Consider the following 25,919-nt stretch of genomic DNA (forward strand, 5'->3'; position numbering starts at 1 on the left):
AAGTCGAACACACATATTTTCTCACAAAAACATAAATGTTCTTATATGAACATCCTTATTCAAGTAATTTTTCACTTTTTTTCCATCCATAAATATAACCGCAATTAACCGCCAATCTATAAACCAACTTAGCAAGTCCCTATAACTGAACTTGTACATTTGTAAAGTTGTTTCACCTTTTTACATATTTGTCTTTTATTAATTAATTTTATAATTTAATAAACTGTGTTGCTGTAAAGAAGCTGTATGTAACATTGACTTCTAGTGGTTAAACTTGGTACTGCAGTCTAAATGCAAAATTTTGGAGATCGGGTTGCCAGACACATACAGGGGCCCGTTTCAGAAAGGTGGTTAAGTGAAAACTCTGAGTTTGTTAACCCTGAAATGAGGGAAACTCAGAGTTTCCTATCTCAGAGTAAGTCAACTCAGAGTTCAAGTTGAAACTCAGAGTTGGTTGAACCTCCTTATTGAAACAGGCCCCAGGAAGCCCAACTGATGATGGCAAGCATAAGTTTATCTGCCAATTTTTACGTTTGCAATGTTTTGTGTACAAACCTGCCCATGTAAATTTCTATAACTCAATCTGCATCTCATTTCAGAGGTTGGGTCCACCGGAGGTTGCATTTATGGGACATTGTGGTCTCATTTAAGCAACTTCTAACTGGCTGTTGAAATACACTATTGGGTAAACTGGCAGTGAGAAGGATCACACAGACCAAAACAAAAACAGACATTCCAACACGGAAGGCGGATTACAAAAAGAGAATTACTGGCTACAGCATTGTTTTTCAGATAAACAGCTACATGAACTTAGCATGTTTTATAAATATTTATAAATATATTATATTTAGCACAATAAAAAAACAACACTATAAAAAAGTACAAAAAAGGTTCTGATGCTGGGGTGGTACTTTCAAGGGTTAATTTTTTATACAACAAAATGAAATGTTGTACCTTTTGGGGTAGAATATTATATACCCTAAGCACCTATATTGTTAACATTAAGGAACAAATTTAGGGATACAAAAATTAAAGGGACACTCCACTGTTTGAAAATATGTTCATTTCCAGCTCCCCTAGAGTTAAACATTTGATTTTTACCTTTTTGGAATCCATTCATCTCCATGTCTGGCAGTATCACTTTTAGCAATCCATTGAATCTGATTAGACCATTAGCATTGCGCTCAAAAATGACCAAAGAGTTTCAAAATGTTCCTATGTAAAACTTGACTTTTCTGTAGTTACCTCATGTACTAAGACAGACGGAAAAATAAAAGTAACGATTTTCTAGGCTGATATAGCTAGGAACTACACTCTCATTCCGGCATAACAATCAAGGACTTTGCCGTATCATGACTGCAGCAGACGCAATGATATTGGGCAGCACCCGAAAATAGTCCCCTTGGTAACTTTCAATAGCTGGGGACTCATTTCAGGCACTGCGTAATATCATTTAATACCCGCGTAATCTTTTAAAGATTAGATCCTTAATAGATCCTTATGTATCCAAAAAGGTGCAGTTAAACATTGAATTATGTTTAGTAGTGATACAAAACCGAACCCTACAGGGCAGTGTTTCCCAACCACTGCCGTGACCACTTGTTTGGTGTGCCGTGGAAAAATAACACTGCCCACAGTGTTGGAAAAAGCACTCGAACCTTGCTACCAGGTTGCTGAGTTGGTCACAGCTGTCATCAATTCCAGCCAGGATATCATCTTTGTGTTCATCAAAACAAAATCAAGTTTCACATTAAATGTATATATACATGTACAACCCGAATTCCAGAAAAGTTGGGACGTTTTTTAAACTTTAATAAAATAAAAACTTTAAGACTTTCAAATCACATGAGCCAATATTTTATTCACAATAGAAGATAACGTAGCAAATGTTTAAACTGAGAAATGTTACAATTGTATGCACAAAATGAGCTCATTTCAAATTTGATTTCTCCCATTTCAAATTTGATTTCTGCTACAGGTCTCAAAATAGTTGGGACGGGGCATGTTTACCATGGTGTAGCATCTCCTTTTCTTTTCAAAACAGAAGATGTCTGGGCATTGAGGCTATGAGTTGCTGGAGTTTTGATGTTGGAATTTGGTCCCATTCTTGCCTTCTATAGATTTCCAGCTGCTGAAGAGTTTGTAGTCGTCTTTGAAGTATTTTTCGTTTAATGATTCGCCAAATGTTCTCTATAGGTGAAAGATCTGGACTGCAGGCAGGCCAGTTCAGCACCCGGACTCTTCTACGACGAAGTCATGCTGTTGTAATAGCTGCAGTATGTGGTTTTGCATTGTCCTGCTGAAATGGACGTCATTTGGAGGGAAGCATATGTTGCTCTAAAACCTTTATATACCTTTCAGCATTCACAGAGCCTTCCAAAACATGCAAGCTGCCCATACCGTATGCACTTATGCACCCCCATACCATCAGAGATGCTGGCTTTTGAACTGAATGCTGATAACATGCTCCCTCCTCTTGAGCCCGGAGGACACGCCGTCCGTGATTTCCAACAAGAATGTCAAATTTAGACTCGTCTGACCATAGAACTCCATTTTAAATGAGCCTTGGCCCACAGGACACGACGGCACTTCTGGACCATGTTCACATATGGCTTCCTTTTTGCATGATAGAGCTTAAGTTGGCATCTGCTGATGGCACGGTGGATTGCGTTTACCGACAGTGGTTTCTGGAAGTATTCCTGGGCCCATTTAGTAATGTCATTGATACAATCATGCCGATGAGTGATGCAGTGTCGTCTGAGGGCCCGAAGACCACCGGCATCCAATAAAGGTCTCCGGCCTTGTCCCTTACGCACAGAGATTTCTCCAGTTTCTCTGAATCTTTTGATGATATGCACTGAAGATGATGAGATTTGCAAAGCCTTTGCAATTTGTCGTTGAGGAACATTGTTTTTAAAGTATTCCACAGTCTTTCACAGATTGGAGAGCCTCTGCCCAGCTTTACTTCTGAGAGACTCTGCTTCTCTAAGACATAGCTAATCATGTTACAGACTTGATATCAATTAACTTAATTAGTCATTAGATGTTCTTCCAGCTGAATCTTTTCAAAACTGCTTGCTTTTTAAGCCATTTGTTGCCCCTGTGCCAACTTTTTTGAGACCTGTAGCAGGCATTACATTTGAAATGAGCTAATTAAGTGGGTAAAAGTGTAAAATTTCTCAGTTTAAACATTTTACAAGCTATTTTATCTATGTTCTATTGTGAATAAAATATTGGCTCAAGTGATTTGAAATTCCTTTAGTTTTCATTTTATTCAAATTTAAAAAACGTCCCAACTTTTCTGGAATTCGGGTTGTATAATACTCCAGTTAAACAAGTAATTTAAGCATTGCAATACAGGTTTGTGCAGATCTGTTAATGCTTATTGTGAAAGTGGTGTGCCGTATGATTTTTTGGTAACACTTTATTTTACGGTGTCTTTGTTACACATGCTACATGTAATTATTATAGTAATAAAAGTTAATTATGCATAGTTACATGCAACTAAGCCTAACCCTAAACCATAATCCATACCCCAACCCTATAGTAAGTACACGTTGTTAATGATTATTACTTAGTACTTAAATGTATAATTACACTGTAACAGTGATGCCATAAAATAAAGTGTGACAACAATTGGATATGGTAAAACACAATTAGCCTATATTTAGATGTTAGATGATAAAAAACATTTTATAATAATAATTTTTATAAAATAACTAAAGATACTTTTGTTAAATTACTTGACTGTAATGATTTTCGAAAACAGAAAATTATTGGTTATGAAAGTACAAATTGTAAACATGAAAACTTCTTGTTAAAAATAAAAATTTTCCAGTGAAAAGTAGAATTTTCTTTTTGAAGTGTATAGGTCAATCCCTAAATTGAGAAATTTGGGCAAATTAACATTCTTTAGAGGTACAAAAGCATTGTAAATTTCAGCCTCCAAGCTAGGCCCCATCAATAAACATTAGTGCCTGACCTCACTCATGGTATTATGTCTTGTAAAATACTTGATCAAGTGTTTGTTTGTAAATAATTTCTAAGTTATATTTTTTCCAAATAATTTAACAGCAGTCTATTTGTTTAAGGACCCATGGAACACCCTTAGCACTTACCTGCATAAGCCTTTATAGACAGATATACATATAAAATTAATAATCTGCACTACTACACCAAAAAAATATTGTAAATAGGCATGCATTAAAAATTTATATTAAATAATATTATGATAAAAACAACACAACAGATACCAATGGTCTTACTTTCATTTTAATAGCATCATATATTGATGACAGTATTTTAATAATATAGCAGAACTCTGTTCTAGACAGACATAATATCTAAGGGCATCGTATAAGATACAGTAAGATCAGTACCATAAAAACAAATAAATACAAATCAAGATCAGTCAAAATATTTGTGAACATATTTTTTCTTAAATAAATTTGTATAAACATTTAATAATTAAAACAATGTTGTGTCCAAAAAGAGAAATGACAGTGCACAACCAAAAAAAAAACCCTTTAATACAAAAAGTTTGCAGATTCACATTTCACAGTCGCTCTGGAAAGTGCAAGCATAAGTCAAACAGGTGCTTTGTAAGCAAAAACATGTTTATGAAAAACATAACCCATTAAAACGAGAACAAAATGACAACCTATTAAAGGCCATGAACACTGTTTCTAAATCATCTGTATATGAAGCTCTTAAAAAAACATTGCTGCCCGCTATGTTTGATCACTTGATCACTTTGCTCCGATCATCTCTATTGGCAGAGAATAGACTACATACATTATTTAATAAATGTACGAGGTTTAAAATGATCAACAGGAAATTGACAGCAAAGGCTTTGCATGTTTAGCAAGAAATGCTGCAAAGTTGTTGACCAAAATATGAACATGACACAGGAGGAATAACACGGGCATGAAATGTGAGGACTTTAGGCCAAAAGGAAAAAATATTGTAATGCGGCAAAAGACAAAGCACACTACACACAACTGTGCACGTGTATATGGAAAAGCAGAGGACATACATGATAAAATACAGCATTACTGGAGATACAGTAGCACAGATATGGGGTTTAGTGATATTGAGAACGAATCAGATATGCAACTATTTCCCTACTGGTTTTGTCTGTATCTAAAAATACAAATCAGTAAACATTTCCACTTCAAGCTGATCTCTGAAATGTAAATATGTGATAACTATCAACTAACTTTTGCTGTTTTACCGTAGTTTAGCTTGAAGACACCATAATGTGGTACATTAATAATCAGTCAGCTGCTTTAAGGTTTTGAATTTCTACAGTATAGGACTTCTGGGCTACACTATGATTGATGAATTGAATCAATTCCTTCTAAACGCGTCTCATCAGGTTTCCACTTTTCCAAAAGTGCCATCGGGAGGTCTGTAATGTTTAGGAAAGGCCTTGAGCTGCAGGCTGTTAAAGGCATACTTGCGACATCCAATGTTCTTCACGGTATTCTCACGGCGACAGCCCTCACTGCCAGGGGAAATGGGTTGGGGTTAAGGTATGTAAAAACAAGTACAAAAAAACCAACAGAACATAAAAAAGTCACGTTAAATAATAACAAGCAGAAATGATCACAGCCACAGTAGATGGTAGCACACATGTAAGCCGTGTAAAGCAGGTGCATTATGGGTAAACAGAGGAAGAGAGTGGAAAAGGTTTAAAACAAAGCACAATGCGATGACATATTCTCAGACATCATTTTACAAATTCAGTTAATATAACGAACATGCCTATAAGCCCGAAACTTTTAGGCCTTCGTGTTTTTAGGTACAGGCAGTCAACACTATGTACTAAAGAAAAATGGCAGAATATAATCTTGAAGATCTGTAGGCTACAACACCTCTGTATAATGTGTAGTAAACAATTAACTATGGTAAACAGTTAGCCAACTATGTCCCTGTCTTTTGTTTTTAAAACTAAAAATGATGTCTTCCTTTATTTTAAATACCTTTATGATTTTCGAAACTTAGTGTGTAGAATACAACAGAAATTTAGCAGACAGTTCACCATGCTCTCTTCCATATGTGAAAGTGAATGGGGACCAAGGCTGTCAAGCTCCAAAAGGACAAAATTACTTTAAAGTGGACATATCATGAAAATCTGACATATTCCATGTGCTATAATTGGGTTTCCACAACCTAGAAAATGTGGAAAAGATCAACCCAGTAACTTTTTTTTGGTTTTGGTAAACCATTCTCTGCAAGCATGCAAAAAAATACGTCATTGAAATTTGGCTTCCCTTGTGATGTCAGAAGGGGATAATAACGGCCCTTAATCTGCACTATTCAACCACAGCATTGCCATTTAGTGCAGAGATCAGCTCATTTGCATAAATTATATATATGGTATTTTGAGCTAAAACTTCACATATGTATTCTGGGGACACCAAAGATTTATTTTACATCTTAAAAAAGTCTTGCGAAATGTCTATTTTCTGTTTAAAATTTTCTGAAGCCACATGATAGCTTTATGAGAAACAGACTAAACTACAATTTATTATATGCTCTGAATCTTGGTCACCATTCACTTTTCTTGTATAGAAAACATCAGCTTGGACATTCTGCCATAATCTAATGGCACAATATCTGCTTCACTGGTTTTACGAAAGTAGGTCTGACAGCTTCAAAAGACATGAAGGTGAATGAATGATGACATCTTTGATGGTTGTAAATCCAAATGGCACACCCAAGTGTGTTCCATTTAAGTAACTTATGTCACATGAATATTTCCCACCATAGAAACTCTTAAATTTGGGATAAATGATTGCCCATTTATACAAGGTAAATAGATGTAAACAGATTAAAAGGTTATTTAAATATCAATCAAATACTTAAAGGACAAGTTCAGTATTTTACACTTAAAGCCCTGTTTTCAGATTGTTTATGATGAAATAGAACGGTTTTGACTGAAATTTCGACATATGCGGCTGCCCTGAGAATTTTGGGGGGTTTGTGTTTCACCTCCCACCTTTACAATGGGTTTAATGGTGCACTGGAACAATCCTTCCTAAAATGCATTAAACTTTCGTTTACAAAGACGTGAAACTCACCGAGTGGTCAGGGGTGTTCACTGGTATGCTCACACAAAAATCGCTGCAAAAGACGCATTCCAACAGGTTTTATCTTAGTTTTTGCCAACTCCATTGACTTGTATTAGATGTCCTGTGAGGTACGGTATTACTCCGCGCCAGGAACTTTGTTTCTATTCTTGCAATTGGCAATGGCGGATTAGCGCCACCACCTGGGCTGGAGTGTCTATTATTCAAGCTCTAAGCGGAAGAATGTACGGGTGTGAGGCGTTTGGAAAAATAGGTCCACAAGTTACAACGAATGCTAAAACAGCTGTTGGAAAGCATCGTTTGCAGCGATTTTTGTGTGAGCATATCAGTGAACACCCCTGACCACTCGGTGAGTTTCATGTCTTTGTAAACGAAAGTTTAATGCATTTTAGAAAGGATTGTTCCAGTGCACCATTAAACCCATTGTAGAGGTGTGAGGTGAAAAACAAACATCCGAAAATTCTCAGGGCAGCCGCATATGTCGAAATTTCAGTCAAAACCGTTCTATTTCACCATAAACAATCTGAAAACAGGGCCTTAAGTGTGAAATACCGAACTTGTCCTTTAAATTTTAAACTTGAAATGTTTGAAATGTTGCAAAAGCAAGCATAAAACAACTGAATATTTTAAATGATCTTTTAAAAATAGAATTTCTCATGAGCCTATCCATTTATCATAACCTAACCAGTCCACAAAACCATCTAAGAATTAAACACTAGATTTCCAATACCAGTATATTAACCATGTTGGCCATTATAATAAAATCTATGAATAAAAACATTTAACAAACCCCTTTAATTCTATTAAAGAAAAATCTTTAATTTCTATTCTTAAATCTACCAGACATTCAGTCATTACTGAGGATGTATCTTTGTCTGTTTTGTGCATCCTACAATGCCCCTCAAATCAAGCACTGCAACCTCCATTTTCCAAATGTAGAGTAGATTACACTAAGAAACTGGAAGTGGGCCTAACATAACTAAGCAAACGGGCCAATTTCAATTATCTAATCCCAAAAATAGACTTATGGAGCCACATCCTCAAAGCATTATAAATTAATCCATTTAGCTCCAAGTGAGGAGTAAACATGATTCCCAATTTTAGTTGGTCAGATAAAATGTATGTGTAGGCCACCAAAGGTGTTTTTGTATAAAGTTATTGTGGCAGCTCTATCAAAAGTGTTGCTAACATGTAAACAGGTGATGTACCAGACAGGTCATGTGGGCAGACAACTTTTGCAAAGCACATGGATGCCATTTTTAATTTGGCAAAGAAGTGGAATTACGCTGTAATCTTCAATTATAACAGTAATATATACATAAAAAATTAAGGAAGAAATCTTGAGCTTTGGATCCTGAACATCTGGGAAACAGTTATTAGTATATATTTGGAAAAAGCTAATACATTCTATTTCTAATTCCTGCAAAACACATCTATCTTAATCTGGATTAAATGTAGAAATTGGGAAGCATGCTGTCGATTACCACAGACATTAATAAAAAAAAGCATTTACAATAAATACGTAATAATGTTACCAATATAGCTAAAACAAATATGAAGTTTTATGTTAAACCTAAAAAACAAAACAGGAGTTTATTTTTATTTAATTCACAGGTTAACTAAAATAATTTCACATAAACTGTATTTACAATTACCTTTGGTTGGTTTAATAAAATTCATCCAAATTGTATCATCCCAATCATTTTACACACAATATTAGTGAAACTGGCTGATGTTGCTAAATTATCAAATATCTGCACTGTCAGCGTGATGGTAGTAATGCTATATTATATATATATATATATATATATATATATATATATATATATATATATATATATATATATATGCTATATATATTTATTGATAAATTAACAAAAATGGCACATTTATAGCACTTTTTTTCTGTAAGTAGCCTACTGCAGCTCTGCTATGAGTTTCCTGGGTTATTTTCAACTCCGCACTGGGATGAACTAAACAAGTTGAGTTGTAATTTAACCTATTGCTGGGTTGTTTCAACCCAAAATGCTTGTTTGTTTTAAGCCACTGTTGGGTCAAATATAAACATTTCCACAAACTAACGCGGGGTTAATTGTAACACGGCTACTTTACATATTTATACAGGACTGAGCAATCTGTGCTTTTGGTATTTTTCTCTTACGGTTAGTAGATGATCTCATGTGAATTTGTGAAAAGTTATGATGTGTTTCCTTTAATATATTGAACAAAGACGGAGATGTACGCACAGAGAAGATAAAGGTATGTATGGACATATCTAACTCTATGGGATACGGTGAATAAGCTAAAGTCCCCAAAAATCGGCGTATTGCCATATTCCTTAAATTATGCAGCCCTTTCAAAAAATCTATTTATATGCATTGATGCATAATACAAGGATGGCTAGATAAAGGATCACGAATGGGTGAATTTGTGGATATCCATCTATTATAGGAAGATACATAAACAATATCCACCTTTAGTATATAGACAGAATTTTATTGTTTAAACTAAACTTTCTAGCAGGTGTTACAGCAAACCCTTTGTTTGTTACAATTAACCTCACCTGTGGGGTAAGTTGTCACGTTTGCATTCCTGTCATGTTCTGTGTAATTGTCAATAACGGTAGGTCCCACAAACAAACTTTAAGTGTTCATTTTTAGCAGAGATGTGTGTGTTTATTGATGATCTAACTTAAATATTTTTTGAATGATAGAGCCAAAGCCAAAAAGTGTTACTTTGTGCTCCCCCATTGCATAAGTTGTTGTTTTATTTATTTTACTTTACAACTTGAGTTAAAATTGTCTGTAGTAATCAACAGCCTGCTTCACATGTGCTCTGTAGTACAATTAAACTCATTATTTCTAAGATTCCTTTAAACAAAAATACAAAAAAATCTGACAAATACACTTTTATGCCATTCACCTCCTGCCAACCGACAGAGAAAATGTCTTTACAGTAAACATCAATGTGATAGAAATAAATCATTATAACTTAATTGCATATATATATATAAATATATTACTTTCCTAATCAAATATACAATCTTATATGGTCCTAATTGTCGCATTGGAAAGGCTGCGAATAGTTGTAAAAGGGGCAAACCAATTGCTGTAAAAGGGCAAATGTGTATTTCCTGCTAAACGTGGGAAGACCTGGGCATGCTTAACACCCTAAAGTGCCGTACAATTTTAAAGCAAGTGCGATGATGCTTCAGATTAGCTTTGGCCGGGCCTTAGCTTTGCATTTAAATAGAAGCACATGGAAGACATAAAAATAAATAATCACAAAAATCACTGGTGTTATACACAGTATATGTGTGTGTGTGCTAGAAATTAGGCATTTAACACCAATAAATCCATTTAGATATTATAAGAATATTTTGCATTGAATCAATAAATAAATGTCTATATATATAGTGCATCCTCTAAAATAATTCACAATATTTGTAATCTCACTATTTTATGAACAAATCCTTCATGTTTCTTTAAATGTCGCCCACAATTACTTATAGAAATAAGAGAGAAAAATACATAGGTAAGGCAGAAGGAACCACCAAGGCTGTTAGCGAGGAAGAGTTGAATAAAAGCAGTCTGCTATCAACCAAAGAGAAATCAGCACTGTCTGCACACAGCTCCTTAATACAAGGAGTGAGTAGAGGAAACAAAGAAGAAGTGCTGAGATAGCTGAAGTGTAGGAGAGAGAGAGAGAGAGAGAGAGAGAGAGAGAGAGAGAGAGAGAGAGAGAGAGAGAAAAGACAGTAAGGATCTCGGGTTCAGCTGCAGCGGAGTCTGGCCAGCAGGTAGGCTATACTGAGAAACACCCAGACGATGAGCAGGTTTGGGCTCAGGGCCAGAAGGGGCAGAGAGTACAGAAGACTGGGGTCCAGCCTGAAGTCACGTATGGGTAATATACCGCTCAGGTTCTTCTGAATTACCCCCTCCCTGGTCCCAATGCTGCAGAGAGGGGCAGGGACGGGGGCCAGAGAGCAGAGCGGAGGACACACATAATGGGGTGACATGCACAGGACGCGGGGGTGACGTGACCAACATTAAGACAATTTAATGATAAAATAAGTAGATAAAATGGAATCAGGTGAAGGGATCCAAAACCAAAGATTTTCAGTAGATAGAAAAAGTAAAAAGACATAAAAATGTGAAATAGGAACAAAAAATAAAAACCACAGAGAAGAGAAAGAGAGAATAAAAAAAGAAAAAAAATTGAAAAACAAGTTAGAAAGATGCGTTTCCCCATGTTGGACAGAAGGGGGCGTAAGGAGTTGCTGCCGCCAGCAATGGGCCATGCAATACAAGCTGCTTTCCCAGCATGCAACAGGCCAAAAGATCCATATCTTAAACAGCAATATAAACAAATTTCTTCTCTTCAAAGATAGAAAAGCAACGAGGTGTGGATTCATCTGTTTTACACACAGCTTGTGAATGGAGACAAAAAGTCTTTTGTGCTGGTTTATAGCAGGAAGCTTAAGAGGTACATGTTAAGACAGCTGTCTTTGTAATATTTATAGCAGGTAAACTTTCATAATTCCCTTGACATTGGCAGGTGTGGCATTTTGGAATGGAGAGAGCAGTGGCAGGTCATGCGAAGTGCATTAAGCGTCTCAGAAGTTTCCGCCATTAACACATAGACGACTTTCTTTAAATACTCCAACTACAGGAGATAAGAACGGGTTGAAGGAAGTTTTGAGACAAACACTTTTTGTTTTTTTAGCACAAAACATTTGGCAAGCACAAAGCCAAAAAAACCAGCAAGTTCAGTCCCATCACACTTTACAAGAGTAATTACATTATAGTGTCCGACTCTCTCATAGAGTGTGTGAGAGGGTGAAAAGATGAGATGGCAGAGGTGAGGCATACAAAATGTTACAAAGCCAACAAGCAATGGGAAGGTGTCGTGCCATGCTGACTTGAGAGAAAGAAACAGACGTCTTCAAAGCGTGCAGTGCTCGTAAAACGCAGCACAGGCAGTCGCTCAAGTGTCTTACCTGCGCATGCAGTCCAGGGCCTGCGTGAAGACCTGCGGTGCCATGCCGTGTTCGTGCTGCAGGATCAGACACTGCTCCAAAGTCACTGACATTGCAGTACGGTCCTTTGCACTTTTACAGCTGGTGAAGCGAACTCCGTTCAGTCGTCGACAAATCTAAGAACGAAGTATACAGATATCGTTTGTATAACAGGAGTTATGACAATCTGTCACTTAATTTTCAGCTAGACTCCTACAGTGGGGAAAATAAGTATTTGACACATCAGCATTTTTATGAGTAAGGGGATTTCTAAGTGGGCTATTGACACAAAATTTCCACCAGATGTAGCCATCAAGCCAAATATTGAATTCATACAAAGAAATCAGAACATTTAAGTATACAAGTTGAGTCATAATAAATAAAGTGAAATGACACAGGAAATAAGTATTGAACAGATGAAGAGAACAAGGTGCACAATGGCATAGAAAGACTATAGTATGGTCAGATGAAAGCAAAATTTGACTTTTTAGCAGTCATTCTACACACCATGTTTGGAGAAGAAATGGCACTGCCCACCACCCCAAGAACACCATACCAACAGTTAAGTTTGGGGGTGGACGCATTATGGTTTGGGGCTGCTTTTCAGCAAGGGGTACTGGCAGACTTCATATTATTTAAGGCAGGATGAATGGAGAAATGTACCGAGACATTCTGCTGCCATCTACCAGAAAGGGATTTTAAAAATTGATTGGCCCAGTCAATCACCTGACCTAAATCCCATAGAAAATCTTTGGAGAGAACTTCAGATCAAAGTTCATAAAAGAGGCCCAAGGAACCCTAGAATCACTCCTGAGCAATGCAGACGACTGGTCTTTCCATACAAGAGGCATCTAGAAGCTGTAATCACCAACAAAGGCTTTTCTACAAAGTATTTAATAAAGTGTGTTCAATACTTATTCCCTGTGTCATTTCACTTTATTTATTATGACTCAACTTGTATACTTAAATGTTCTGATTTCTATGCATGAATTGAATATTTGGCTTGATAGCTATATTTTGTGTCAAGAGCCCACTTAAAAATCCCCTTACTGATAAAAATGCTGATGTGTCAAATACTTATTTTCCCCGCTGTGTGTTAATGTTATGTACAGCAATCATTCATAACATTATGACCACCTTTGTAATATTGCTGCAAAACAGCCCTGACCCATCGAAGAATGGACTATTACCACTAGAACCCTAAAGTTGTACCTGGCGCCAAGATGTTAGCAGAAGGTCCTGGTGGGTCTTCCATGGATCGGACTTGTTTTTCCAACACATCCAACAGATTATGGATTGAAACTTGGAAATTTAGAGGCAACAAACCATTCCCGAATAAATTTTTGATTTAAGGCAGGGTGCATTATCCTGCTGAAATAGGCCACAGCCATCAAGGAACAATGTTTCCATGAAAGGGTGTACATGGTCTGCAACAATGCTTAGGTAGGTGGTACATGTAGTAACATTCACATGAATGAATATGAATGGCAGGACTCAAGGTTTCTCAGCAAAACATTGCTGTGATGAAGAGATAATAAGTGTTATTTACTTCCCCTGTCAGCGGTCATAATGTTATGCCTGATCGGTGTACAGTAGTTGTTATGCATTTTACTGTTACATCTATACAGCGGCCTCACAACATATTTAGAAACAGGCCACACTGAATATCTAAGGAACATTTTTCAAACCAAATATTTTACAATTTAGAACTATTCGGGTTTTAAGATTACTGTGCATCGATACATGTTTGCACTTGAGAAGAACTGACTATATACACCCAACCATTATACTAACACTATTAGTTTGCAGAAGCCACATAGTTTACTACTTGGTTTTTATTACCTCAGCAGCCTGCCACAAGATGTCTACATTTTTATTCTTCCTAGCATGAACATTCTGACCGAGGAACCGCAGTAGTTCTGGGAGACAGGTTTGACTACGAGAGTGAGGAAGACCTGCGAGAAAGACAAATGAGGGTGAACCAGGATCCCTTGCAATAATTTTAATTTAGTTGTGTATAAAGATAAAGAAAGAGAATGAGAGGGTCGATTTACAGTCATCAGGCAAAACCTCCTTAGACTGCTGGTAGTAGGAGCTCAGTCGTGCCAGACTTTCCACATTGATGACCTCCTGAAGCGACGTGTCTCCAATCCTTAAACACAACCAATTCACTTTAGATTATCAATATTTTTAATGTGAACACAGCTTACTATCAGAAATAGATATTAAGATATAACACTATTAGTTTGTTATGTAAACACTTTATATAATCAGTACTTACTTCTCAGCAAGCGTTTGCTGCTCATTGATGCCCACATTAAAGAGCACTGGCTGTACCCGAAGGAGCATACCATTCTGAATCTCCCTCGGCAACGCGTCAAACATGCTTCCTGGTAGAGGGATGCGAACATTGAACCCGTTTCGATTTCCGGTGATTACCGGCAGCATGTCGGGAGAGGAGGTAGAGATGGCCTGCGTCACTTTAAACGTGACATTCCGAAGGTCCATTATTCCAACGTTCATGTCCTCTAACATGGCTAACTCCTCTCCTGTAAAAAGTACATGCGGCATGTGATTTAAAACAGTATATAATGCACATTTAATGCGTGCACTCAATAATGTCACTATGATTTCAGACACCACTAAAAATGGATGTCCCCATAAATATAGTGTACTATTTAGGGGTATAGGGAGATATTTCAGACACAGCCTACGTGTTCCTTGGGATATCTATTGCCATGTTATACCGTTGTGTTACATCAACATCAATATATTTGTAGTTTGTGAGAATTTGTAGAATGTATGAGCAAGTGTGTGTTTACCAAAAGTACTTAATAGACACTCGAACTGAGCGAGCAGACCAATGGTGTGGAGTTGTCTCAGGAAGCCGTCGTCACGGAGACAGTTCCTCAGTTTGATGATAAAGCCACAAATTAAAGCAGTGAGCTTAAAGAGAGAGGGGAAGACAGATAAACAGAGCACAGGAAGACATATGTGAGATAAGGAGTGTGAAAGGTTTAGAAGTACTGCATCAAATATAGATTTTCTATGCGTGCAACTGACATCTTAGACTTTGGGTATTGTCTGATTTTTATCCATACGCGAGCGTACGGGCACAATCGATTGCACATCCTTGAAAGTATAGTTCATTTGACTCATACACGTTCGCTGACGCTTGACACAATGCACATCGCGCACAAACGGCAATACCTCTTATGGCCTACATACTATTCCTGTACGCGCATGTACGACATACACATACAATGGCTGCGTCCGAAAGCTTAGGCAGCTGACTTGTTGCCTCGCGGCCCCATGAGGCAATGACTTTGGAAGCATGAAGGCTTCTCTGGGAAACACATTCAGACAGCCTTCATAGGCAGCGTAATGGAATTGTGTTTGAAGTATACACAAAGATTGCCTTGGTAATAACTTATCCTATATTTGTAAACTACAATACAAATTTCTCACTAGAAATATAATCAAAATGTGTTAAAATTAGTGCTGGGCATTGATTAATCTAGATCAATCTCATACAAAATAAAATTTGTTTTTTGCATAATATATATGTTTGTGCAGTGCAATTATTATGTATATAAATACACACACATTCATGTCCCAAGGCAGCATTTTAGAACTTTCGGATGCAGACAACATAAGCATGCACTCTTTTGATGATGAACTTTGTGTAATGTGTACTTTATGCGTAAAATACCTCGGCCTTTACAGTGCATTCAAGGTATACATTTTAATCAGAATGTTTGTTCCCTGGGAAATAAACACATGACCTTTTGTGCAGTGCGCTATAAGCTTCAGAATACAATATTATCCTGAAGAGTCATTGTTTTCACAAATCATTATTTTCTGATAGTCTTTCCCTTTTAATACTTGTGTCCATCCCATGCTTGCGTACAAAAAGTACATTTGATTGCTAATAAAAAACACATTTTAGCTTAGCTAATGAGAATCTTTAGTGATTTCCTTCCGGGAACACTCTTCCATTAAATCTAGTTCCCTCAAAAGTACAATTTGTTTTAACTCGCCCTCAACAGTGATGGAAATTTCATGTGAAGCATTATGATTATTTATTTGTTAATGTATTTGTTATTCACTAATTAAAAACACGTTATTTACGCCATTTTATTGATTTTTTATTATTATTTTTAAAATATGAAAAAATGTACACACAGTATATTTGCCAGGGCCCTTGCTGGTCTAGTGCCCTGGGCAGGTGTACAGTAGGCCTGTGCATTAATCCGTCCCTGATTAGGGGTGTATTGTCAGCACTTGGCACCTTAAAATTCAGCTATTATTGCTGTCAGACAAGATTCTGTGAGACTTAACCCTAATATGTCATGTTTAAAAGTTGTTTTCTTAACTCTTAAGCAACAAAAAAAGTTGTGAAATTTAAACGGGTCTCAGTTCAGAGAAAAGCAGACACTGTCCTGCTGTGCCCGCTAGTGATGCGCGGGTCAATGTATAAACAACCTGCACCCGACCGACGTTTTAAAGTAACTTGCCCGCAACTTGTGCCGCATAAATAAATAAATATATAAATAAATAAAAATAAAGACCGTTTCAGGAGTAACAACATAAACAAGCGGGTAACTTACGGTAAACTCCGCTAAGAATAAATAACAACAAAGTATTTTAAACATAGTTTATTTATATAACAAGTAAAATAAACAACACGTATGAAACCAAAACATTTGTTATTTTCGACGAGGTATTTGTTCAAGAGTTCAGTTTAGCAACTAGTCAGACCATTAAAAAAACTGAAACCGGAAATAAAGTTTGGACCAGACGCGTCACCGCACGAGCGTCTGATGAAACAGTCTATATTAAACCCGCTTCCTGGCCCGCATTTTTTAAAAGTAGTAATTGTTTAAAATTGTTAATTAGCATCTTTATTTCAAACGACCCAACCGCAACCCGAATATCATTAACCCTGGTGAACCCACAGGGTCAAATTTGTTCAATAGAATAAATGGGTTTTTGGATTTTCCTGGGTTCTCCAGGGTTAAAAAATATTTTTGGATCCCTCGTAACTGGACGCATCACTTGTTCCCGTGCTCTGTTTTGAGTGAGAGTTTTAAATTGGGATGATGCGCCATTTCTGGAACAACACTCTTTGTACTAGAGACACAAGCTGTGGGGACACAAGATTATCCGTAAATACTGAATTTTGATCTCATTTCAGTATGTTGCCTTCGTATGGCTTCAAAAAACTGGCTTTTATAGCATTTTTGTCTTTGCTGCATTAAAGGAACAGTATGTAGGATTGTGGCCAAAACTGGTACTGCAATCACACAACTGGTGGCCAATACACAAAATGACAAAATAAACATCAGTTGAGGGCTGCAACTCCACTTTTTAAATGACAATATCCTGGCCAGACGACTGTTGTCAGTGATATAAGTATTTGAAATGAAAATGATTCCTCAATGTCTAGTGACATATCAGGGCCATTTTATGATTAATTTATATAAATTTCTTACATACTGTTCCTTTAACTTTAATTTAAATATAACTTTTATTTATGCATTAATGCATTTAATTTGGGAATGCCACATCTTATCCAGCGAGTTTTATCCAAAATGACTTGCATTAAAGGAATATTGGGATGTGTGTGCTATGGAAATCTAATCCACAGCCTTTGCGGTGCTAACACCTTTCAAGGCAAAAACATTCAAGGTCATAGAGGTGTCTGTCAATGTATGTGACTGATTGTGTCTGAGAGAGAACTAACTGTCTGGCAGAAGACCACGTCTCGCCGATACTGCAGATTTAGGTCCATTGCGATGGTAGGTGCGCTGTCTTGCATAAGCAGGAAAACCATAGACTTCTTGGCTTTGTCACTCATCATGGCCACACACTCCGTTAAAGTCGTCAATAGGGGATAGAGGACCTCACTCCATTCACCTGACATACACACACACACACACATACACACGTTTCTTGTGACATCTATCACTTTAATAATGCATGCACAGGGTTAACCAAACATTACTAATGGCAGAAGGTTTACATCAATTTACATTAATAACAAAACGAAAGACAACAGATAACATAGAAATGAACACGTTTTAAGCGCATAAGCTTACAGGGAAGGGGCTCTTACCTGGGTAACTCTCTTCTCCACTACTGCTGCTGCCATCTAGAGGGACGGAGGTGCAACATGCAACAGTTAAATATGCGAGAGCACGGCAGACAGAGCTCACAAAGACAACGGGACATTTTGACTCAACACATTTAAGGGAAATTTCCCCAAGCAGATTAAAAACAAGCAGGCTGAACGACTGAACTACATTTTTTCTACTCCATGGTTTGCTGAAATTTAATAATGTTACAAAGGGAAAGTCATCATCTTTCTTGCAAATAATGACACAGACCAGTTTACATCGCAGCATGCTGGAGTTGCCAAGTGACTAACTGGCAGACAGTCAACACCAGACAGCCTGTGTGCATAATAACCAGCCATCCAACCAAATGAGAGCACCCGGTCACATGCTCACAGTAGGCAAATATGCTGGGTCAAACAACAGAATGTCCCAGAAACACTGAGCCATGGCACATCAACAGAGACCCACATGTTTAACATACACTCATTAACATAAATGATGGCATTGAAACCACTTGGGTCTCAGTTTTTTCCGTACATTAATATTGCTCTGCTCTGATACAGACATACTGTATATAAGAAGATAAACAAACCCATATATTACTAGACCTTAAAAGTCAGACAATATACAGAATGACATACAGCAGACACCTAGGTAAAACAAGTAATATTACCGGTGATGATTAGAAGTGGGAGAAGAAAATCAACAAGTTGTGCAAAAATATTATAAAAGCTAGTTGCTATAGCAGCATGCAATATTCTTGGAAATGAACAGGTGACGGGGTATATGTGAGCGTGTGAAAGAGATAGAAAGGGTGATGAAATGATAAACAGGTATATGCATGCATGTGCACTATTATAGAGAGAGAGAGACCTACGGGCACATGTTTCAGCATGAGCAGGACATGCAGGGTTCAGATCAGGTGATGATGATGATGATGGTGAGGGTGACTGCTGCTGTGGTTCTGAGGAAGACTCCTCCATGCAGACAGGGTTGATCCAGAAGGCTTTTCTTTTCTCGTTACCTTTCTTACTGGTGCCGCCCTGCTGGTCAATCTGGAGCATGTCCTCGTTGCTGCTGGTGTGCAGTCGGTCCCTCTGAAGCAGTTTGTCCACTCGCTGGATTATACACTCCAGACTTTTGTCTACATTCCCCCACACCTTCTCCTGTAAACAGATTCTCTTAAAGAGTTAGTTCCAAACCTGCTGCAATCCCTTATCCACATTTAGGCATCTGGCGGATGCTTTAATTAAAAAAAATTCATATGCAAACTTCCTGGAATTTATTTGTGAATTCAAGCATGTGCACCAGTGATGGATTTTGGTGCTGTTATATACATTGTATATGTGATCTGACAAATGTTATACCTCTATGCAGTGTTCAGAAGTTCTCTTACCCATTCCTCCTCATGCCAATCCACATGGAGGGACGAACGACTGCTCCCGCCGCTCCACTTGGCCAGCAGAGTGTCCTGATCGTTCCTCAGCACCACCTGCTCTAAGTCAGCCGAGGGTGAGTTTTTAGAGGCAATGTACTCTGGTCTAGCTGCGTTCAGAGCCTGCACTGCAGACGCCAGCAACTTACAGTCGCACACGGTCACCAGCTGTCGTGTCTGAGAGTAAAAGAAAGATGTTGAGCAGGTAAAAATTTTGAGGCCTAGGTGGAAAAAAGTGCAAGATTCAATCAGATTCTAGACTGCAACCATAAGCACTTCAGAGGAGTAACAAGTCACTGTATTTGTCCAACATTGTGATGTTCCTGACACTGAAATATTCCCAGCATTCACATATAGACGGTTTCATCGGACACACATGCGTTGTCGCAGTTACTTAACTTCCGATCTCTGTTTGTTTAATAGTCTGACTTGTGGCTGAACTGAACTCTGGAACAAATACCTCATTGAAAATAACAAATGTTTTGTTTCCTAAACACGAGGGAAGACGCCGATCATGCATCATCGCTATGTGAAGGGAGGTTTGGCAGCCGATCTGCAGTTAACATTGTATACATTATATAGTACATATTTTATCCAGTGTCGATATGATATATCTACTTGGTTATCTACTTGTTATTTATTTTGCTTGTTATCAGAAATAAACTATTCTAAGAGGACTCTATAAGCGAAAGTTACGTTTGTTCCATGAAAGCTGTTTGTTTAGGTTGTTACGGCTGAAACCAAGATGTAAAATAAATCTTTGGTGTCCCCAGTATACATATGTGAAGTTTTAACCCAAAATACCATGTGGATAATTTATTATAGCATGTTAAAATTGCCACTTTGCAAAATGTGGAATTTTTGGATGTGTCCTTAAAAATGCAAATGACCTGATATCTGCACTGGTTGGATAGTGCAGATTAAGGGGTGGTATTATCCCCTTCTGAAATCACAAAGGGGAGACAAATTTCAATGACCTATTTTTTCACATACTTGCAGAGAATGGTTTACCAAAACTAAGTTACTGGGTTGTTCTTTTAAACTTTCTAGGTTGACAGAAGCACTGAGGACCCAAATATAGCACTAAAACATGGAAAAATGAGATGTCCCCATTAAACACAATTATGTAATTTGACCACTTAATATCACACATACTTTGGAATTAAAATTAAGTTATTTCAACTTAATAAACTCTTTTAAAAGAAAAAAACATTTGCATTAATAAAGTGTTTCTATGTTAATCTCCAATACTGCGATTATCCACCAGATGGACGCACTTACCCAATTTATGAAAAAACTGAAGCCAAAACCTTATTTACTAATTGTAAACTCTATGTTTGTTTTGATAATCAATCTGATTCTGGTCTCTAACAAAATTCCTTCACAAAAATTATTTCAGGTTTATATATATAGGCTGGCAGGGAATGAGTTAAGCTTTTAGAGGTCAAATTATGTTGGTTGTACTAAACAAATTGGTTTAGTCTAACTATAATTTTTTTATAATATTTACTCAATAATTAGTTTAAATGAATTAAAAAGATGCATGCAAATTGTTACCTTCATTTTTTAAAGTTAAGCAAGCAAATAATTTTTTTAGACTGGTCTTAAAAATTAGATCAGCACCATGGTCCTGGAGGAACTGTGCCTCTTTTTACTATGTACTTTCCAGCTATATGGTTGAAATAAAAACTTGACTTGTTCTTGACTTGACTAAAGAAGCATAAATATTAATTGTTTCCTCTCACAAACACATCGATTTGCTTCAGAAAATATGAATTATTTGGATTACTTTAAGGTATGTGCTCATTCAGTGGCATAACGAAATCAGTATATTATTTAATACAACTCCAATTGTGTTCGGCTGAAGAAAGTGAAATAAAGCTCTTGAATGGCAAGAGCATAAATAAATCATGGGACAATTTTATTTTAAAATTCAAAAACTGGCATTAACAAATATTCTGGAGCCAAAATAATAAAATATGACCCTGCCTGTGAAATCCATACTAAACTCCTATAATATAATTATGAGATTTAAAGCTTGATTTCAATCATTGATTTCATTTTAATTTCAGTCTATATTTAAAATATCAAGGTTATATTTCTCAGAATGTTCTTTACATTACGTAGTACGATTTTATGTTGAAAACTGTAAATTACACAAATGACTAAATGAGTTTACAAGTGCAGGGTCACAAGACAACTGTTTGACTGAGAAGCTGCATCTAATCTGGCACCCACCTTATCTGCCAGGATGGCGAGGGTTCTTTCCATGCCATTAGCTGAACGCTCCTTAGCAGCACGTGACAATCGTTCGGTGTAGTAGCTGACCTGAGTCTTGAGCGTGTTTATATGGGAAATGATCTCTTTGGCACGGACAATATCCTGAGGGATGTAGACGATGGACTGGGAGCTGGACAGAGCACTGCTGCAGGCCCAGAGAGAACTTGATTACTCAAACACAGAATACACAAGCACACAGACAGATAAAAGTGCATTTCATTTAAACAATAATGCTTCTAAGGCTTTGAGAAACAAACACTTTATATTCTCAAATTTGCCCTTTCTAAGTACAGGAGGAGAGGGGCTCAAATAGGAACAAACAACAGGGTCAGCTGTGGTTAAGCATAGACCGCCATCAGTTTTCTGATTGACAGACAGTGGAGCAACAGAACCATGTGTCGTTGTAAAAGAATCCAATTTATTTTCATTGTGGTAATTCTCGGTATTGCAATGCAAATAAGTATACAAAAAGTCTACATTATTTAATTTGTAAGGTATTTAAACACCATGGGAGCTATTTTATTTTAAAAAAATTGATGTTCAAGAAATATTCATTTTTACAGATTTTTGATTTTTCAAGTGAAGATGGTCTAAGGCCTAATTTATACTTTATGCTGAATATAATTTTTTCTGTTGAAATTACAGTATTACTGGGTATTACTGGCAAACTAGCGGCCAGTAACTTACTGTAGATTTTACATTTATATTATTTACTGGCAACAGTTAGTTCAAAGTTAAATGAAAATTAAACATTTTCAGTCTTTACCTACACAGTAAGTTACTGGCAACCAGCTGCATAATTACAGCACATTTTTTACAGTGTATGTCCCGAACATTTATTGTAAGATCAAAGATCATTATGGTGAACTTTTCCTTTAACTGTAAGGCCATATTCATATGATTTCTCGCATTTACATACATACGAGTGGTCTGTCTCTGCTACAAAGCCTCTGATAAGATTCACCCAGTTATTGTACTAGTTCACTCTATTACAGTAACAAATTCTCCAGGGATTTCACATGACACAGAAATATCCAACAGGAAGCACAGATATACAATACTGTGCAGAAGTCCAGCTTGGTTTTTTAGCCCTTTTAATGTCCATCCATATTTATTTAATAGTCTTTTATAAAGATACAAACAGAAAATAGTAAATTCAGTACAATACTAAAATAAAAACGAAATATCTTCCTCAAGCATCAGTCAGTATTTAGTGGGACCTCTCTTGGCACTGAACACATCTTGATCTTTTTTGAGGAGACTGAAGTCCTGAAGTCATTAGAATAGAATTAGAAATTAGGATTTAATTTAATTTAGGTTTAAGAGATTCTGCAGTTGCCTGCTATTGTTCAAGTGGAAGGGGAGTTTACCCTAAATACTTGACACGTATACTTGTATACAGTTTTTAATACTACATACACATTTCCTGTATTCTAATAAAAATAAATAATTATATATGATCACTATACCATTGCAAAACCAACAAATCTAATGGTGGCCTTAGGCTTTTGCACAGTACTGTACATGTTTGTGTATGCTTAGGATGGACAAATATATGACACTCATTTTTGAACACACACAAATTACCGGTATTAATATTTTGCAGAAAACAAAGTGAAGGGTTGAATCACAGATAAATCAACACTGTCATGGAAAAAACAAACCACAAAAACTAACCAACAAACAAGTTAAAACAAAAAAAACTCACCATTCCTCCTCATAAATGCTGAACACGCAATAAAAGCAAAACAGGCAATTAAAACTCAAGAGAAAAAAACTAAACTTGATCTTAACACCTAAGGTGTATCCTAAAGGAAAATTTAAACACCGACATATCAGCACATAAAAGCAGCCCGGAAAAACAAAGCTTAAATAAGAGCAAATGGTTTAGAGACTAAACTTTATAGAATATATACACTCTCTAAATTATCAACATGCAAAAAGTACAATAAAAACAAAGTGCTTAATATGAGATGATAAAGCTTTGTTATAATTCAAATGCTGCTCAATGCATAGAAATTAATTTTCAAAAAAAATTTCATAATGACTCAATGAACTCAAGCATTTTTATGCGCACATATAAAAGCATACAGACTCGATCAAATCTGCATAGATAAATCACCAGACGGTCAATAATACAACATATACATTACCGATCAAAAGTTTCGAAACATTAACTCGTTTTTATTTATATTTTTCCACTTTAGAATAATAATAAACTTATACAAACTATGACATAACACAAATGTAACTGTGGGATTTATGTTGTGATAGCATCCAAAATAAATCAAAATGATCTTATATTTTATAATCCGAAGGGCAGTCAGCCTTTGCCTAGTCCTTGTGTCATTTTATTAAAAAGCTTTTTGAAGTTTCACCTTTGGATGAATTTTAAAAGGAGTTCACATGGTTCATAGTTTTTGTTTATTTCTTTTTAAATGAATGAAATAAATAAAGAAATGAAAATGAAATGGTTCAAATAGTTTTTTGATAACAGAAATTAATCTGTTTGGCACAGGTATATTTTATCTACAGTGTATGAAAAACATTTCAAGCATTTAAGCATACACCTTTAAATTAATTACATCATTGTTAACATTTCAGTCAATTGTTTCAAAACTTTTGACTGGTAGTGCACATCGAAACAGCCACCTGTGCATGAGGTCCTTACCACAAACTCATGATAGCTCCATATTTACATACACTCAAATTTAGTGTACACCAATACATTGAAGCACACACATACACACACACACACACTTCCGCCTACATCTTTAAACCAGACAGGATCAAATCAAAACTTACAGTTTCTTTGCTTCCTCGAATTTTGGGAGGAGTTTCCGCAAACCACCATTTTTGAAGCCTTGACAGTGAGCTGCAGGGGCACCGAGCGTCACCACATCATAAGTGTGATCTAGAACACAGACACACCCATCTATGTCACATTAACATGTTTGTGTTATTGTATACTTTAAATAACTACTAAGTTATCCTAAATAAAGAAATAGTTCACTCAAATATCAAAATGCCATTTTCCCATCCAATATGACTTTTATTTTATAAATAACAGTGTGGTTAGGGTTATGACAAAGCACGCATATGACAACTAGTCACGAGACATAATATTTAATGTTATTTTACGTGCAGCCATGTAAGAATTTGCCATGCTGATCTGTATGTTGCCATTTATATGCAATGTACTGATCACTAAATAAGCTTAATTATGAACCGTTTTCTCTAACAAACATTGTTTTGCTTCAGAAGGCATATAGTAACCTATTAAAGTCATTTGAATTACTTCAGTGATAGATGTCTGTGCTTTTTGGAGCTTTGCCATGTTGACCCCTAGATAAGAAAATAAGATGATCTTAATATAAAATATAGCTGCAAGCAGCAATACCGGGGTCAAGCCGAAAGGGGACAGAATGAAGTAAATTTGAGTTTGGATGAGCAATTTAAAGAACCTAAAAAAACCTTATGATATCGGATGAAATAATAAAAACAGTTATCAGCAAAAAAGCTATTCTTATTCAGTAAAATCTCTCCATTAAAGCAACACCAAAGAGTTTTTTTTACCTTAAAATAACGTTTCCAAAAAAGTTTCAGTGGTTCATCCACTCAAAACAGGGTGAATGGCACTTTCACATTCGCTTTGCAGCCCTCTATCGGCCAAAACCGCACTAAAGAAGTTTCCAACCGTCGGGTAGTGGTCCTGTAGTTCGAGTGAAAACTACAAAAACTTGCTTTACAGCAGACCTACAATCCAATCAGAGCCAGCTATGCAGCAGTATTTACGACAGTGCTAATGAACAATTACGCTTCTAACCTGTAGGGGGAGCAAAGAGCAATAACTCTTTAGTGTTGCTTTAACAGTGTGTCAAAACACAGATCACAAAATGTTCCAGTGGTGTTTATGAGTCAAAAGAAACCACCCTCATGCCTCTACGATGTTCTGATTCAGAGAAAAAGTTCTT

General features: G+C 36.5%; 1 protein-coding gene across 10 annotated transcripts in view; it reads right to left on the bottom strand.

The window, feature by feature from the left end:
• Positions 1-4,262: 4,262 nt before the first annotated feature.
• inpp4ab (inositol polyphosphate-4-phosphatase type I Ab) overlaps positions 4,263-25,919 on the bottom strand; it is a 74,943-nt gene continuing 53,286 nt past the window's right edge. For 2 of the 10 annotated variants that reach the window (XM_065240080.1, XM_065240081.2), the window contains 13 exons: positions 24,751-24,859; positions 23,654-23,671; positions 21,904-22,090; positions 19,627-19,842; positions 19,108-19,396; positions 18,230-18,265; positions 17,858-18,030; positions 14,934-15,057; positions 14,393-14,660; positions 14,166-14,263; positions 13,954-14,066; positions 12,094-12,248; positions 10,823-11,047 (listed from right to left, as the gene is read on the bottom strand). In XM_065240080.1, the coding sequence (XP_065096152.1) occupies positions 10,867-11,047; positions 12,094-12,248; positions 13,954-14,066; positions 14,166-14,263; positions 14,393-14,660; positions 14,934-15,057; positions 17,858-18,030; positions 18,230-18,265; positions 19,108-19,396; positions 19,627-19,842; positions 21,904-22,090; positions 23,654-23,671; positions 24,751-24,859 (1,967 nt within the window). In that variant the 3' untranslated portion in view covers positions 10,823-10,866. Of the gene's footprint in view, positions 5,507-10,822; positions 11,048-12,093; positions 12,249-13,953; positions 14,067-14,165; positions 14,264-14,392; positions 14,661-14,933; positions 15,058-17,857; positions 18,031-18,229; positions 18,266-19,107; positions 19,397-19,626; positions 19,843-21,903; positions 22,091-23,653; positions 23,672-24,750; positions 24,860-25,919 lie in introns of those variants that run through there. The other 8 variants (XM_065240085.1, XM_065240086.1, XM_065240089.1 and 5 more) reach the window with 8 other exon arrangements.

Source organism: Paramisgurnus dabryanus, chromosome 7 (assembly GCF_030506205.2).
Source record: "Paramisgurnus dabryanus chromosome 7, PD_genome_1.1, whole genome shotgun sequence".
Classification (NCBI taxonomy): Eukaryota; Metazoa; Chordata; class Actinopteri; order Cypriniformes; family Cobitidae; genus Paramisgurnus; species Paramisgurnus dabryanus.